The sequence below is a fragment of the Elgaria multicarinata genome, chromosome 14 (assembly GCF_023053635.1).
Source record: "Elgaria multicarinata webbii isolate HBS135686 ecotype San Diego chromosome 14, rElgMul1.1.pri, whole genome shotgun sequence".
NCBI lineage: Eukaryota > Metazoa > Chordata > Lepidosauria > Squamata > Anguidae > Elgaria > Elgaria multicarinata.
The window spans coordinates 16,218,231-16,236,212 of NC_086184.1; the positions used below are offsets into that span (position 1 = coordinate 16,218,231).

General features: G+C 43.6%; 1 protein-coding gene across 1 annotated transcript in view; it reads right to left on the reverse strand.

Annotated features, from left to right (window-relative positions):
• Positions 1 to 17,982, reverse strand: part of LOC134408916 (neural-cadherin-like) — a 92,012-nt gene that overhangs the window by 24,522 nt on the left and 49,508 nt on the right. Inside the window, exons 12-21 of the mRNA XM_063141428.1 lie at positions 17,230 to 17,397; positions 15,708 to 15,957; positions 13,715 to 13,842; positions 12,382 to 12,568; positions 10,979 to 11,122; positions 8,380 to 8,663; positions 5,386 to 7,000; positions 4,510 to 4,603; positions 2,094 to 2,278; positions 1,086 to 1,315 (exon numbers count right to left, since the gene is read on the reverse strand). Coding sequence (XP_062997498.1) covers positions 1,086 to 1,315; positions 2,094 to 2,278; positions 4,510 to 4,603; positions 5,386 to 7,000; positions 8,380 to 8,663; positions 10,979 to 11,122; positions 12,382 to 12,568; positions 13,715 to 13,842; positions 15,708 to 15,957; positions 17,230 to 17,397 — 3,285 coding nt within the window. The remainder of the gene's footprint in view (positions 1 to 1,085; positions 1,316 to 2,093; positions 2,279 to 4,509; positions 4,604 to 5,385; positions 7,001 to 8,379; positions 8,664 to 10,978; positions 11,123 to 12,381; positions 12,569 to 13,714; positions 13,843 to 15,707; positions 15,958 to 17,229; positions 17,398 to 17,982) is intronic.

Below are 17,982 nucleotides of genomic sequence, written 5' to 3' on the forward strand. Positions count from 1 at the left end.
TCTTTTGGGAAGGAGGAAAATGCTTGTACTGGAACAACCTTTAATATTTACTGATGTACACTTTTCAATTAATGACCTGCTTCATGGAAATTAATAAGCGATTAAGTGGGTAAGTGGATTCTCCACGCCCTTTTGACAGCTAAAAGACTGATATTACAACACTAGAAGGATAAACACCTCCTACAAAGCACTGGATTGAGGACCTTACGATGTTTTCAAATCTGAGCAGGTAGCATATAGACGCCACCTTCAAATGGATATGTATTCGGATACTTCCTCCACTTTTGTTGAAGCCTATTGCTCATTTGTATTCATTGCTATGGATATATACAAATCCATGTACATATATTTTAAAAGGGGGGATAATTTAAACAGGTTTTAAAGGTGCCTGCAGGCACCAGCTAGGGGAGCCCTTTATGGGTGCCATTAGGGGTGTTCATGGGTGCTGCATTGGGGACTCCTGCTTTACAAGATCATAAATGCTGCAGTCACTAAATATATTTCTTGTCCTCAGCCTCTTGGGCCACATGATGGATTTTCCATTTTTTAAAAAAAAAGTTATGTAAATAGCCATTTTTGCAAATTGTGGCCGAAATTGGCACAAATGATGCACATTGCCATTGACTCCATTTTTTTAAAACTGAAAAAGTTCCCAGATTCCCAGGGGGGGAAATGGATCACCCCACAGATGCAAGCAGAGCTGGAGGCTTTGCAGAAATCCGGCAAGCCTAAAAGAGCCGGATTTCCTGGCAACGGACATCCTTATGTACTTCACAACTGAAGTCATGCATTTGGCTGTCTCAAAGGGATAGGCGTAAGACCATTAAGCTCAGGTCTAAAATTTCATAGCTCAACCACTGTGTTTCTTTTGGACCTGGCTCTGGTTGGTGCTTCTTGGGTTCTACTAAAGGACAAAGCCAATCCTACAAGCTTGAATTCTGCCCATTCCTGCTCTTAAACTATGTTTGTGCCACCACAAACCTCTTGCCATAACAGTCCACAGGCTTCCAATATAATTTTCTCTGGAGCTAATAATTGTGTCTTGCACCCTGAAAGCCCAATACAGCAGCAAATTATGATCTCACCTTGTTCTTAAAGGCAGCCATTTGCCCATGCAGCATTTCTGGCCTGTAATAGGAAGAGCCGTTCTGAACTGCAAATCTCACATCTGTCTGTCTCCCATCAACATTTGTCACGCTGAAAATAATGATGTCCTCAAGATGGATGGAAAAGATTCCTCCTAGCAGGTCTTTAAACTTGTCACGCCTGCTTTCTTCAGGCTCGTCCCTCCTTATGAACTCTTCCGCAGTCATGTCTGATACGGACGGGTGATTGAAAAATAATGGCAGATGATTAATGCCAGTGTCTCAGAACACGTAGCTATTTTATGGCTGTTCACACAACACACCAAGCCACACTCAGCGGTTGAACTGTGGGCGTTGATGTTGATCTGTGAGTTGTTTGTTGAACCGTGGGTTAGTGTAGTGTCTGAACTCAGGACATTTTCTGCAGGGTGGCTTGTTACCCACTGTGAACAACCCAACAACAAACCATGGGTTCTCAAGGTGACTTGTTTAAGAATAAGCCACACTGCATGGCTAACAAGTCACCCTCTGGAAAATGTTCTGGGTTCAAGCAGCACACTAACCCACGGTTGAACAAGCAACCCATGGTTCAACAACGACCCACACTCAACCACTGAATATGGGTTAGAATGTTGTGTGAACACCTTCGATATTGAAAACATTTTGTCTCGCTCTTCGTCCATGTTGCTCAAGGCATCATACATGGGTGTGCCCCTCACAAAAAAGCGGAAAGTACACAAGAGCCTTCTGCAACCTGGTGCCCTTCAGATGTGTTGGACTACAACTTCCACAATCCTCAGCCTGCATGGCCATTATGGAGTTGCAGTCCTAACACAACTGGACGGCATCGGGTTGAGGAAGGGTGGCTTACAACGTAGGAAAGTCTACAGCAAAATGTCACAATGCATGAAAACTACTGCTAAATGAGGCACTTCTGCCTTGGTCCCCTCATAACGGCACGATGTACGAGTTTTCAGTAATCAAACTCTACTGGCGAATGGAACTAACCTGCCAGGCGCAGAGTTGCTGAATTCCAAATGGCTTCATTTTCTATCTCTCTGACATGTATCTGCACAGTTGCTATAACATCAGGCCAGATTCCATCTGACACTCTGATTTTTAACTCATATGTTCCCTGAGGAGCATTATCCACCATGAGCAGAGCGCCAGTCCTTTGATTTAGTCTGAAAGATCTAGGAACACGACAAACACATAAAGGCCCCAGTTCCATAAAAAGATGCACAAACACGCTTCATTCCAAAGGATGTTATTGTTGCACACGTTAAGTTCGTTTATTTAAGCATCCTGGGACATTTTCTTTTCAGCAGCAATGTGCAGTTCTCATTAACCCAGAGAGGAAGATTAAACTGAAAGCGATCTTCTTTCCGCCCTTTTGCCTGTATTATCCTCACTGCGGCTTTCTTGGGACTAATTTCAAGGTCTCTTTTCAACGAGAATCACTCCCATAGAGATAATCATATGAGAGCACTTTACAGCCTGAAGTTAAATCCACATGGATTGAACAGGCGTGATCCATGAAGATCTGGCACCCTGCTTTGCTGATTGCTTCTGGACAATCCACACTCATTCTGAATTCCCATTTCCTCACCCGTAACACAACCACTTTCGAGAAGTATTACCCACATACACTCGTTTGCCTCAGGTAATATTTCCTTCCACACTTTATGGTGCAATCATGTCTGCTAGGTGCATACGATTACACCAGTGCAGTCTTCCCTAACCTGGTGCCCTCCAGATGCATTGTACTGCAATTCCCATCATTCCCAGCCAGCGTTTACTGTGGCAGATGCTGGCAGACAATGGCCCCTTAGGCAAAGCTGCCTATTCTCTACTGGGCCAGGTTTAAAGTTTTGTTACTAGTAAACAAAGCCCTAAATAACTTAGGACCAGGATACCTGAGAGAACGCCTTCTCCCTTACCAACTCACCTAGTCACTGAGATAATCAGAGGGCACGTTCCTGGTAGTTTCACATGGATCTATGACCCAGAGAAGAGCCTTCAGTGTGATGGCCCCCTTCTTTTGAAATTCCCTGCCCCTTGAAGCCAATACCGGGCTGGTTCACGCAACATGCTAAGCCATCATGTTTAGCTAAAAAAGCTTAACCATGTGGCTTAGTGTGTCATCTGAACGTGGTCACTGTGTTGTTTAAAGCACCTCCAGAAAACAGCTCTATTCCTCACCTGACCAGACCCAGTTATTATTGGCAATCTGGTTCTAAAAAATAGTAATTTTAATATAGTGTTTAAGTCCTTTAAGCTTTTTATTATTTCACTTCTTCTGTTCTCTTCTCCGGTATCTGTTTTAGATGTAGAGCGATACACAAATGTCGTGAGTAAATAAAGAAGGTGCCCCCTCCTCCTGTCCATCTGTGCCCATTCCACCCCACTACTCAGAGGGAACGGGCAAAGCCAACAGACGCTGCTGCTCCTCCTCCTTCTCGTGACTGCTTTCACTGCTCGCTCAGACAGAAGGTGAACAAGCAGCAAAAGCAGAAGAAGCAGGGTCCAAAGGGTTGGCACTGTCTCTCCTGCCCCCACCATCTTCTGGAATGTGGACCTCAGCAGATGCCTATCAGTGCAGATACCCCTGATGCTGGCAGACAACAGGTACATGTCCTTCAACACCTGAGTACACGCACTGAGTTCACCAAAAGAGGTGCAGCTCCACAAAACAAGCCCACAGATGTTTAAGGATGCACGTTTGTGGAGGCTCGTCTACACCAAGCAGATATTCCACTATGAAAGTGGTATGAAAGCAGTATATAAAAGGCAGGAGCCACACTACTGCTGTATTGCAGTGCACTGACAACTGTCAGGACCCATGACACATACCATATACTGCTTTCATACCTCTTTTATAACGTTATATCCTGCTTGGTGTAGATGTGTCATGGGCTCCAACAGTTGTCAGTGCACTTCAATACCACTATAAAGCAGTAGTGTAGATCCTGCAGTGCACTTCAATATCACTATAGAGCAGTAGTGTGGCTCCTGCCTTTTATATACCACTTTCATAGTGGAATATCCTGCTTGGTGTAGGTGAGCCCACATTCTCATTTAGCCCGCCTGCTGAGTGATACCCCATAGCATGACTGACCGTTGCGTAAAATGCAAAGCCGCTATAGGGCTGGCATCCAACGTCAGTTCTGGTTCACAGCTTTAGTAAAGGAAGACATGATATTTACCCTCAGTGGCAAAAAAATTAATGAGTTGGTACCAGTGAAATAAGGAATAGTTACCATCGTTCCCTCCAATAAATGCAAAATACAAATTTAAAAGAGACTGCCTTCTCTGTACCAAGCAATAATCCTGGCTTTATAACATACATAACAAAGCATAAGAAAATAATTACAGAAGCATAAATATTAAATATTACTCCGCTTGACACAAATACAATCCTCACTTGTGCATTTTTCCTTCAGAGACAAATGTTTTATTGTCCCAGTCATCTGGATCAGGAGCAAACACGTGCCCAAGCACTGTTGTTGACCATTTTCCTGTTGAGATAAATTATAATAAATCTGCATTAATTTCCCCTCTTTTCCCAAAGAGCTTTATACATTCCATAGCATTTATTGCTGCATTCATCATTTTTATTGCTGCTTGGCTTTCACAAAGGTTATGATCCAAGACATTTCAAGTAATGCAGCTGCAAATACTCTGATCTTTCATGGAAGTGCACATAGAAAGCTAAGCCACAAACACGTAGGGATGGCAACACTTTGGTCTTAAACAAAATAAAATAAAGGTTGTTATGCCAAGCTAACCCAAAGTTCTGTTCCAAGTAAGGTGGATTTCTGGGGTCTGAATACATTATTGAAGAGAATAAGAGCTGCATTTTTATTCTAGTTTTTGCAATTTATTCTGTCTTCTCACAACAGTTAGAAGAACCATGCAGAAAGTGGCTCAAGTAGTACTACTTCACATACAGCAGGTCCCTGATATTGCCAATTAAAAACTATCTGCCCAGATCCTTAGAAAGCTGATGCTAGTTGGAGAAGGTAATATGGACCAATGCTCCATCCAAACCAGTAAAAGACAACTTCAGATGTCCATTCATATGCCCCTTCCCCCCCTCCATACCCCCTAACCTGGAGGTTTCACCAGACATTGCCACACACATTTTCAGCTTTATCTGCAAAACCAACAGAGCTAGAAACTTGTTTCTGTTCTAAAACGTTTGGCGGCTTCTGATCATCGACGACGCAATCAATAGGGTTGTGCCCTTAAAGTATTTTAACAAAGTTCTAGATAAGCCCATACTCTATCCAATACCTACCTCGGTGCATGTAAACATAGACTTCCTTATGGCCAGCTCCATGACTATTATCATTTTCATCACCAATAGTTATAGTCAAGATGTTCGTAGAGCTCATAGGCGGGCTCCCACTATCAGTTATAATAATGGGTAGATGGAACAGCTTCTGCTTCTCTCTGTCAAAAGACCTCAGAGCCGTAATCGTTGCTGTATTATTTCCATTGTCGATGAGAGAGAAATCCAAAGGGTTCTGATAATCTGATGGCAACTGAAACATAAAAGGTGGCCCATTGTCATCACTGTCTGGATCAAAAGCCCAAAGTAGATTTGATGTAGGGTTCATGTACACGAGCTGAGGTCCTGGTGTGTTTTCCCAGACCACAGGCATGTATGATGCCTCGAACCTTGGCTCATTGTCATTTATATCCAGCAAGTCTATCAATATTGTAACACTTCCTGTTCGGGCAGGGAGACCTTGATCAGAAGCCTGCACAATTAAACCATACTCCTGAATGACCTCCCGATCCAACCCTTTTGACACAGTCACATGACCATCTTGGTCTACCGCAAATTGCCCAGCAGGATCCGAATCCAACCGGATGGAATACTCAATGTTCCCATTCAAGCCGGAGTCCTCATCCGTGGCTGTTACGGTGATGATGGTGGTACCCACAGGCGTGTTTTCAAAGAAAGGGCTCAACTGGACAAACTGAGAACCGAACACAGGGCTGTGGTCATTACGGTCTTCCACTTCGATCAAGCAAAAGGCAACGCTAGAAAAATCCAAGTCTTCCACTTTGATGGTAAGATTAAACCACCTTTCATGGATTTGCTCATAATCCAGGGGCTTTTTCAGTCTGATAGTAGCATGCTGGTCTTCTTGATGGTCCTCAATGTAAAACTTCTGTTCCGGATCTCCCCCAATAATGCTAAACGTTAAGTGCGCATTTTCCCCTCTGTCTCCATCAATTGCCGACACTTCTAGAATCTCTGAGTTAACAGCACTAGTCTCAGGGATTACAGCATGCCAAACATCCTGGGAGAAACTGGGGATGTGATCATTTGCATCTGCTACCCAGATGGTGGCCGTGCCTGTTCCTGTCAGTCCTCCTCCATCTTTGGCTTCAATCCTAAGGAAATATCTTTCTGCCATTTCTCTGTCCAGAGTCCCCCCTGCTACATAGATGTTGCCAGTGGTAGGGTTGATTTTGAACAAGTCCATATCGAAGTCATTTTTCACGTTCTCAATGATACGGTAAGTCAAAATTGCATTGAGACCGACATTTGAGTCGTCTGCGTCTACAGCTGCCATCTCCAGAACGAATGTGTCATCCGGAGAATTTTCGAAGACACTCCCATTGCAGTCACTGGGCATACAGGTGAACACTGGGGCATTATCATTTATATCCCAGATGTTTATAATCACATCTGCAAATCCTGTAAGCCCTTCCCCTCCTTCATCGGTTGCAAGCACAACAAATCTCCAAAGGGCACGTTCTTCCCGATCTAGCATTTTCTGGGAATAAATGCTACCTGTGTTCTCATCTATAGCGAAGACATCATCTGCACCGTGGCCGTGCAAGGAGTACCTTAGATCACCTCCATCCATGCCACTATCAGGATCATTTGCTACCACCTAGAGAGATTGGACAGCTCTAGTAACTATATTTTATAAAATCTCAGCTGTGCCTACCAACTTGGTAAGAACAACCAATATAAGCAATGCACTATATATAGGTGGAAAACACATTGCATCCCTATCAAATGGTGGCATCTGCATCTTTCAAATTGAAACTGCCATCCTAGATCCTAACCCTGCAGGCTGATTACACATGGAGCACAATCATATCTAAGAGGACAATAATCAGTCTCACATTGTCTTCATAAAAATAGCCCAATTCCAGTTTTGGTTTACCAGAAACCTTTGGCAAAACTGAAATCCGTGTGGTGCAGAGCGGTAAAGCAGCAGTTTCTGCAGCTGAAACTCTCCCCACGGCCTGAGTTCGATCCCAGCGGAAGCTGGTTCTCAGGCAGCCGGCTCGGGTCGACTCAGCCTTCCATCCTCCCGAGGTCGGTAAAATGAGTACCCAGTTAGCTGGGGGAAAGGTAATAACGGCCGGGGAAGGCAACGGCAAACCACCCCGCTATAAGGCCTGCCAAGAAAACGTCAGCGAAAGCTGGCGTCCCTCCAAGAGTCAGTACTGACTCAGTGCTTGCACGAGAGGTTCCTTTCCTTTCAACCTGTGTAAATGGACTAGTCCAGATTGCCTATGGCTATATTTATATAAATACAGTGATACACACACACAGCATAATTCTAATTTTCTGCATAGGAAACAGGAATGAAAGGTATGCACCTATCACGTTACCATTAAGTAGTAGGCTAGATTGGATCTTGTTCACTTAATGGAGGCTGCCACGTGATGGGGGAGGTCCACAGTGGCCCCACCAAGCAGCACAGCCACAAACCAATTAAAATAGCTTGCCTTTTCTAACATCACTGAAATTTGGCCTATGCATCCCCCTCCATCCTCCAACATCTTCTGACAAGCAAACCTTGAGGAGCTGTAGCTCAATGGTAGAGCATCTGCTTTGCATGTAGAAAACTCCATGTTCAATCCCCTGCTTCCCCAGTTAGAATCCTGCCTGAAAATCTGAAGAGCTACTGCCTAGCCAGTGCCGACAATACTGGACTAGATGGACCCATGGTCTGACTTAGTATAAGGCAGCTTCCTATGTTCCTATGATCCATCATAACTCATTGATGGGATAGGCTTTTCTTCAACAGCATGAACTAGAACTTAATTTGCGGATTGGTGCTTCACAGCCATACAGACCCTCTATGTACCTCTCCGTGAGCAATTGGGGGCAGAAGAATTGGGAGGCTATTGTATTACATGCACAAACAGGATGTATTAAGTCCTTCACCTGACTTCACCCGAGGCTGTGCCAAACTGGCCCTTAGGGTCTTGGGTCATAGTTGCTGTTATTTTGGATGAGCATACCCAAATGTACCTGAAGAACAAAGACTGGAAGGCCATCTAGTTCCTCGATCACACTTCCATAATATTCGCTGAGAGAGAAAACAGGAGCTTCGTCGTTTTTGTTCACAACATTGATGATTACAATGGCAAAATCTTCCCACTTCCCATCAGAAGCCACCAGATGAAGTTCATACAACTGGGCTTCTTCGTAATCCAATGGCTGTGCAATGAAGATGACGCCTGTTTCTGGGTCAACTTCAAACGTGCCTCCAGCATTTCCAGCTGTTATCTGGTACCTTACTTTTGCATTGGTTCCTAGAGAGAGGAAAGGGAAACAAAATGCTTCATGCAGGACCAGGGTTAGGATCATAGGATCATAGAATAGTAGAGTAGGAAGGGGCCTACAAGGCCATCAAGTCCAACCCCCTGCTCATTGCAGGAATGTACCTCAAAGCATCGCTGACAGATGGTTGCCCAGCTGCCTCTTGAAGGCCTCTAGAGTGGGAGAGCCCACAACCTCCCTAGGTTATTGGTTCCATTGTCACTCCACTTCTGAAATCTCTTCATTGGCTTCCAATTCACTCCAGAATCCAATATAAACTTCTCCTGTTGACCTTCAAAGCTTTTCACGGTCTAGCTCCTGCCTATCTCTCCTCTCTCATCTCACACTATTGCCCCACTCGTGCTCTCCGCTCCTCTGATGCCATGCTTCTCGCCTGCCCAAGGGCCTCTACTTCCCTTACTCAGCTTCGTCCTTTTTCTTCTGCTGCCCCTTATGCCTGGAACGCTCTTCCAGAACACTTGAGAACTATGAACTCAATCACAGCTTTTAAAACTCAGCTAAAAACTTTTCTTTTCCCTATAGCTTTTAAATATTGAGTTTGTTCTGACCCTATACTGTCAGCTGCACCCTACCCGGTGCCTGTTTACACTTCCCTGTGCCTGTTTGCATTCTCTTTCCCTCCTTATTGTTTACTACAACTTTATTAGATTGTAAGCCTATGCGGCAGGGTCTTGCTATTTACTGTGTAATCTGTACAGCACCATGTACATTGATGGTGCTATATAAATAAATAAATAAATAAATAAATAAATAAATAAATAAAATAATAATAATAATAATAATAATAATAATAATAATAATAATAATAATAATAATAATACTGCTCTAACAGTCAGGAAGTTTTTTCCTGATGCCCAGCTGGAATCTGGCTTCCTGTAACTTGAGCCCATTATTCCGTGTCCTGCACTCTGGGATGATCAAGAAGAGATCCTGGCCCTCCTCTGTGTAACAACCTTTCAAGTATTTGAACAGTGTTATCATATCTCCCTTCTGTCTTCTCTTTTCAAGGCTAAACATGCCCAGTTATTTTTGGCCACTGCTATGAGGGGTTATGACCCATGGAGCAGGGGGAAGAGTTTCTGGATAGACTTGGTTCCTGAACCACCCAGAGTCATCCATCCCTGAGTTAAAATGCCAAGGGTAAACAACAGTATAATATGTGAAATGTCTTGGGACGGCTGTGCCAAACTGGCCCAAACTGGCACCGATCCCAAAATTAGGCTCTAGTTCCTGATGTTGAAGAAAAGTCTATTCCATTATTCAAATTAGACACTCTTCTCTGCATGCCTTTCTTTATGAACGGTCAGGAGATCTAATAATTATGACTCATCTAACTGCGATTAGTAGTGATAACTATGATTATCTCCATTGAGCCTACAAATGAATTTCTGCCTTCTTTAAATGAATTTCGGTCTACAGTATTAAAGTTTATCTCATGTCCAAGTTTTTGGTGACATGTTGCTAATGGAGGAGTGCATCTTTTAAACCAGTGGCATTTAGTTAGTAAATTGTACTCAAACTCAACTAGTGGCAGTAGTAGCATTGCCACCATTTTAACCCTTTACCCTTGCAACCATCTTCCCACTGAACACACATACCAGGTACTAGACACATCAAGAAAAACGTACAAGCTTTGGACGTAATTCTACATGTTACAATTCCCGCAGGGTGACTAGTTAATCATGCAGTGTGGTTTGTTAGCTACCCCGAATGTCCCAACAACAAACCACGGGTTCTCAAAGTGGCTTTTTCAAGAAAAATAAGCCATGCTGCATGCTTAACAAGCCACCCTGTGGAAAATGTCCTGGGTTCAGACAACATGGTAACCCATGGTTCAATAAACAACCCACACTCAACCACTGAGTGTGGGCTAGCGCGCTGCGTGAACAGCCCCATAGAGACATTTGTTACATCAAAGCTTGAGAATGCCGCCCGATCACATGATCAGAAGAAACATGACCCCTTTGCTCTCTTTTCTGTACCAGAGATATGTGCGCTATGGCATACCTGGAATCGTGGTTCCCTAATCTAACTAACTGTGCTTAATGCCTGGTCTGTCATAAGTAAAGAGTTATTTGCCAGAAGCCCTCGCGGGTTCTTTATAAAGCAAATGCTCACAAGCTGTCAAGCTCAAGACAGAGAGAAGCCCTTAAACAAATGTGGAGAGATGAAAGACGTTTCCTCCCATCCCCCACTTCCTGGTGCTGCTAAAATACAGTCTGCAGGCAACTGAAAAATTAACTCATTAATATTTCAGGTGCCGCTATGGGGAATTGTGAAGCTCTACCTTCATCTTCATCATTAGCACTGACGGTAATGACAGTTGATCCAACATCTCGGTCTTCATCCACATTAACTTCATAGACGCTCTTGGTGAAGGCGGGCTTGTTGTCGTTCACATCGCTGATAAAAATGCGCACGTAGGCCGTGTCTAGAGAGACGAGGAACATGAGATTAAAATACTCGGCTGTGCCACTTCTGTCAGCTACAATTCCTTAAACTGTCTAGCTGCACGTTAAATGAAGACGAATAACGCAGACAATACAGAAACGAACCCTTAGGCTTGTGGACAATTTATAATACCAACATTACTCAAAGAAGCACTTGGATATCAAATGAATGTCACATCCAATTTGTTTAAGCAGATAACATGCGAATAACGGATACCAAATGCGGCGATTGGACAGCTCTGTCGTAACTTTCCTATCCTGCAGCCTGTAGGGCCCAATTTTAACTTCTTCCCTTAAAAAAATGCAGCTTCTGTCCATTGATAATCAGTTTTCCTTTTCCTTTTAAAGCCTTGATCATTTCTAGAGCTGTGTTCTGTTGCTGACTGTGACATTACTGCATAGCAGCTTTTGCCAAACTGGTTGGGATGATGGGAACTGTAGTCCAAGATATCTGGGATGGGGCACTAGTTTGGGGAATGCTCCTTTATAGTATGCAGTGGTTTGCAAAGCTTCTCTACAACCTGACTTTTCAACATACAATTGACTTACACATGTCAATTTCTATTTGCACACACAAATATCAGGGAAGCTCAGGGACAGGACATTTAAACAATTTCACAATCAACCACAGTGTTGGATTCACACTCTGCAGCAAAGGACTACTCAGCCATTTAAAAGGCTACAGGTAGACCCCACATGCAATGCCTAAACAGCAGCCAAAGAATTCTTGGGAACCAGAAAGGTAGAAAGGAGGACAGTACACATGAGAGGGAACTGGAAGAAGCTGAGATGGAGTTCACTGTAAAGAATATTACTCATAAATATTTACTAACTTATTTATTTGTTACAGTTCTATACTGCCCGATGGCTGAAGCCCTCTGGGCAGTTCACAACAATTCATTATTAATCATTTGATCATATTAATATACTAACTGACCATATTAATATAGTTAATATTTGATCATTATCAACTGATAAATTAATAAATCCAAAGAGTTCAGGTCAGCTGACACAGAGTTCCCAGCAGTTTAAATGTCCAGCCCTACTTAGCTTCTAAAGTACAACTGCATCATATGCCTCCAAACCATTCTCTGGACCTGAAAGTTTTTCAGCCTTAGTTCTTTCCTTTTCTTTGTACCAGTTCGCTTACCTGGTTAACTGAATGGCTCTCTTTTCAAGATAAACAAATAGCATTAAAATAATTGATGCCATGACCGATTTCCCTACTTCACCCTCTTACCAGAATTCAGCTGCCCGTGTTTTCCCGGACGAGCCGATTCTGAGCCATCTGTTGACTTGACTTCCAAAAGATATGATGCTTTCTTTTCCCTATCAAACACAGAGGTAGTATAGATTGAACCCGTTTTCGAGTCCAAGTGGAAAAACGTATAGTCACCACTGCGATCAGGTAGCAGAGAATAAGTGATCTGAAAAATTGAGAGAGAGAGAAGAGGGCTGAAATGAAAATCGAGGGTTATTTTCTTTTCTTTCCAGCAGACAGTTCTCAGAGAAGCAAAATATACCCAGCAGCGTTTACATGAAACAACTCCCAGGGCCTTTCTGTACACTTAATCTCAAAGAAGTACCACCTCACATTCTTAGGACAAGTCCTGAACCAAGGCTGGTGTGTCCACTACTACAACCACTACCACTGCTACAGTTGTCCACGTCACTGGAGAGTCAGCTCTGTCTCTCGGACAGACTCTGGGTGATGCTCAATCAGTTCTCAAAGGCATTTCACATATTATACTGTTGTTTACCCTTGGGAATTTTAACTCAGGGATGGGTGACCCTGGGTGGTTCGAGAACCAATTCTACCCAGAAATTCTTACCACCACCCCGAGTCATAATCCCCCATGGAGTGGCCAAAAATAACTGGGCATGTTTAGCCTTGAGAAGAGAAGACAAAGGGGAGATATGATAGCACTCTTCAAATACTCGAAAGATTGTCACTCAGAGGAGGGACATCATCTCTTCTTGATCATCCCAGAGGGCAGGACATGGAATAATGGGCTCAAGTTACAGAAAGCCAGATTCCAGCTGGGCATCAGGAAAAAACTTCCTGACTGTTTGAGCAGTATGACAATGGAACCAATGACCTAGGGAGGTTGTGGGCTCTCCCACACTAGAGGCACTCAAGAGGCAGCTGGACGGCCATCCGTCAGGGATGCTTTAAGGTAGATTCCTGCATTGAGCAGGGGCGTGGACTCAATGTCCTTTTAGGCCGCTTCCAAATCTGCTATTCCATGATTCTAAAAACCACTATGGGACATATTGAGTATCTGTCCCATGTGCAGTTTCTGCAGCAAACCACTGATTTTATTTTTTCCTGACTTTGGGGGGGGGGCGGAGGGGGTGATGTGTGGAAAGGTGGGGTTCACACACAGAAAACAAAGTGTGAACATGACAAACAAATGTATCAAACAGGTATACTTGTTGGAGAGCTGCAATCAGGTGTAGTTCCCCACTGAGTCTACATTCCGTGAGAAAACCTATGCCAAACAGTTTCTTATCCAGGGTTTCCGCTAGTGTCAAACATGCAAATAGCCAACACTATTCAAATTTTACCTTACCTCACCATTCTGACCAAGGTCTAAGTCAGTGGCAGAAACCTGAATCACCAAAGTTCCAACTTCTGCTCCTTCTGTTACAGAAGCTTCATAAATGGATGAGGTGAAGAAAGGGACGTTGTCATTGACATCTAAAATGTGTTTAAAATTCAAACCATCAGCCCATGCATTTAACCGTTGGCATGCTTAAGGATTTTATTTCTCTCCAGAGACCTCAGAGACTGTTTACAGGGGAGAAGTGCATGAGATTTGGGGAATTTTCCAATTCTATTGGCTCACTGTCGCCAGGTAATATTGTTTGCACATTTTTAAAATCTCTTATGGCCAATAGAATTGGAAAAATTCAAAGAGCTCATGCACTGCTCTCCTTCTCCACAGCTTCCTACATGTCCTCTTTCTCAGCAAATAATATTTTTCTGTTATATCTGAGCCAGCAAAGTATGGTGTGAACAAATCATAGTTTGACTGAAAAACAGAATTAGAAATCCTGGTTTGATCATGGTTTGTACTCACCATAACTAGCACATTATAGTTAGCGCTGACCACAGCTTGCTGGTCCAGATGTAATGGCAAACTATGGTTTGTCAAGGAAGAGGAATTGTGGGAGAGCACGAGCAGTGGACTATGGTTTGTTTACCTAACACATAACTGTGGCATATCGACAGTTACTGAAGCTAGCCGTCAAGACAAGAGCAGAGTGGTTACAAAATACAGCTGGTCCCTATAACTACTCTACTCAGCATCATGCACTGAAAGCCAGCCCAAAGAAGTAGTATCACAAAATGGTGAGACTTCAGAAGGGAGTTCTGTTAGTTATGGAATGTCCAGTGCGGTGTTCCTGCCTCTTCCTCTTCTCTAAGGCCTTTCTCCCCCCAGTGGGAACCACTGTCATGCCTTAACTCAAGGAAGATTCCTCTGATGAGGAAGAACAGCCAGCACAACAGGCCCCAGCCAGAGCCAGGCAGGGAGCTGGAAGCTTCGGCTGACAGCACTCCCCTGGGACCACTGGAAGAGCAGCCTGGCACCTCTAGCAACCTTCCTGAACTCCCCCAAATGCAGGAGGCTGAGCCAGAGATCCTTCAGAATGACACAGGATCAAACGCCAGCAGCAGAGAGACAGGAAGAGTCCACAGCATGCGGCCTCCCTTAAGAGCAACACACTGACCTAATCAGCCAGCTATGCTGATTAACAGCCAGCTATAAATCAACTCAGCCAGGGCCGACTCTCTGCTGCAGACAAAAGGCTCACCAACCGCAGCGTTCTTGCTTAGCTTCTTTGGACTATGCAGATCCCTGGACCCTCAGCAAACCACCTAGACCATCCTCCTGGACAATCCCTGACTGACTTCGACATTTGGATCAAGTACCTTCTGTGAACCACCCGCTGGACTGTTTTTGACCTGGCCCCTGCATTCTACTACACTACTTGGAATCCTTTATACAACCTTGCACTGGACTGGCTTCTCACCTTCTTTACCCTTGGAACTATCTGGACCTTAACCAGGGCACTTGCTAGCCTTAAAACAGGACAACCACCTTCTTTCACACATACAGGGTTTCAATGCCACCAGGACCTTTAAGGTTCAGGTCCAACACTTTACTCTGTCTTTGAGTTGTGAGGACACACAGACTTTATTCTATAAACTTTTATTGTTCCCTATATTGCCTCCCTCTTATGTAGCCAAGAGGAGAAGGCTTAGGACTTCATAAACAAAGAAAGCTTTGTGAATTACAGTAATGAGTTGTTTATTATTCAACAAGTAACTCTTAATGGCTCTATCAAGAGATGTTCTCTCATATACAATACTCTAGATCTCACTCTCAATCACGTCACAAATCACCAATCTGTTGTCAATCCTAAAATCCTATCTCTCATCTAAACACTATCTCGTATCATATCCCTCTCTGACTCACATTAACGCAACAAAAGTTTATATAGCACACCCCTTACCCCACATCACTCATTTTGCCCCGACATTAAAAGAGCGTTTCCCACCTGTCACATTAACGTAGACAGCGGCAAATGCAGCAAGAGGTACCGCCGCAACATTCTGTGCTCGAATCCTCAACAAAAAGGTCTTGGTGGTTTCGAAATCCAAAGGCTCAGCAACAAGAATAGAGGCAGAACCATCCTCTCTGTTTGGAGTCAAGTAGAATCGGATGGGCATATTGGTCTCTGGAACCAGCCCCTCTTCTAGGTTATATGTTATACGTGGATCGCCAAGGGGGGATGTTGCTCTAATTGTCTGTGCAGTTCAAACATGTTCACAAAATCAGAGGCAGTTCTTTGTATAGTTACACACACACTTATTCATATGCCAAAACCTAAGAAACTCACACCGTAGATTCTAAATGCATCTAATATGACTCAACATGGCTCTGCATGTTAAAAGAGTCAGCATAAATGCAATGTTGGAGCATATGATGGCCCTTTCTGTTGTTAGGCAAATTTTATGCCTAACCCATCAGTATCAGCCAAGAATGATAGCAGGTCTTTCCACCAGTCTTTCCCAGCTTCTCAGATCTACAGCCAGTGTAGTATAGTGGTTTGAGTGTTGGACTGGGAGTTAGGAGATCTGGGTTCTAGCCCCCACTCAGCAATAGAATCTCACTGGGTGGTTTTGGGCCAGTCACAGACTCTCAGTCCAACTACTTCCTGCTTTTTGGCATGATTGCTATGGGTTGCATTACATGGGCTGAGAGGGACAATCATGTGGTTTGAGTTGAATTGAATTACTTCCCCTCCGTTCAATTCAATGAGACAGCACCATCTAGTGGCAGAAGATTCCCCATTTTTTCAGGATGTTACTACTTTAAAAGGGGTTCTTTTCGTGGAAGGATTTCTAGAGAATACTGAGGAAGACGTCCTGGTCATTGACGACGTAGTGTAAAAAATCCCAGCAAACGTTTGTGAGTGGCCAATCATAAGTGTGCAATAAATTGCTCATTTAGAGGAACCCTCAGAAAACAGCTCAGGTTTATTTCAAGCAAAACTGGGCCCCATCATGCCCCAATGATGTCACTGGAAGCACAATAGGGGTTGGATTCTTCCCCCCAATTAACCTCCAATCCCCTTCCCTTCGCCCATTTATCACACTCACAGGTTCCCTTCCATCTGCTTACCTGTCCTACTATTCTGGTGGCTGTGGGATGGAGGAAGGTGTCTTTCCTCGACTGTCCCCACCATCCGGAAGGCTGCTAGAGCTGCCAGGCACACTGGGAAATGTAGTGCTGTTGAAACTACATTTCCCAATGCTCCTGGGGTGGGTGGGCTTGCTTTCAGCCACAGAGTGGGAGAAAGAACATTTACCACCAGAGAAGCAAGAAAAGTTGATAGATGGGAGGGATTGAAGGCAAGAGGAAGGACTTGATAATATTCAATCTTCTTTTTGCTGTGATTATTTCTCAGCAGTTGGGGAGCATAAAATAAACATTGCACCAGAAGACATCTGCCGTATTTGCGTATCACTTATGGGGTAATGCACAATTCTGTTTTAGAACCCCACCCCACAACTTACCACAATGGAGGTGTCTCTTGTTGTGTTCTCTGGAATGACAACTTCATAACTATCCTTATCCCACTGAGGCGGCTGGTTTTTTGCACTGGTGATGGTGACTCTAACTTCAACCTTAGTACTCCTGTTCCCTCCATCCATTGCTATAATGTCTTGAGTTATAAAAGATTTCTGGGTAAGGGAAGAGAAGGACTGATTCAGCAGAAAGTGGTTGGGGGTTTTTTTTTGTTTGTTTTTTACAATAATAATAATAATAATTGCAGGTCCACCACATTTTTCTATATTTCTGCTCAGAATACTGCTATAGACAGACCCAAAGAGCTCCTAGATTTTTATTTTTAAACAAAAACCAGCCATTGCTGCTTTTTCCCAGAAGCCTTCGGTAGAACCTTAATGCTTTATTTTTTTGCACCTAACACCCTGTATCCTAACAGTGCAATCCTATACATGTCTACTCAAAAATATGTCCCGCTGAGCTCAATAGGACTTACTCCCAGGTAATTGTGTAGAGGATAACAGGCATGTACACACTTACCTGGGAGATAATAGATCACTTTTTGCAAGTATTAATCACAATTTCCATAACATGGCAATAATTTCTTTTGTTCATGGATTTTTATTCTTTTATTTTTTAGAGACGTATAGTTGCGGAACTTGAGTTTTACATTAAAGTAACTACAAAATAGGCCCCATTTCTGTCTTTTGGATACGACCTGCCAACTCTGCTCCTCGTTTCTCTGCTTTTAGTTAGAACTT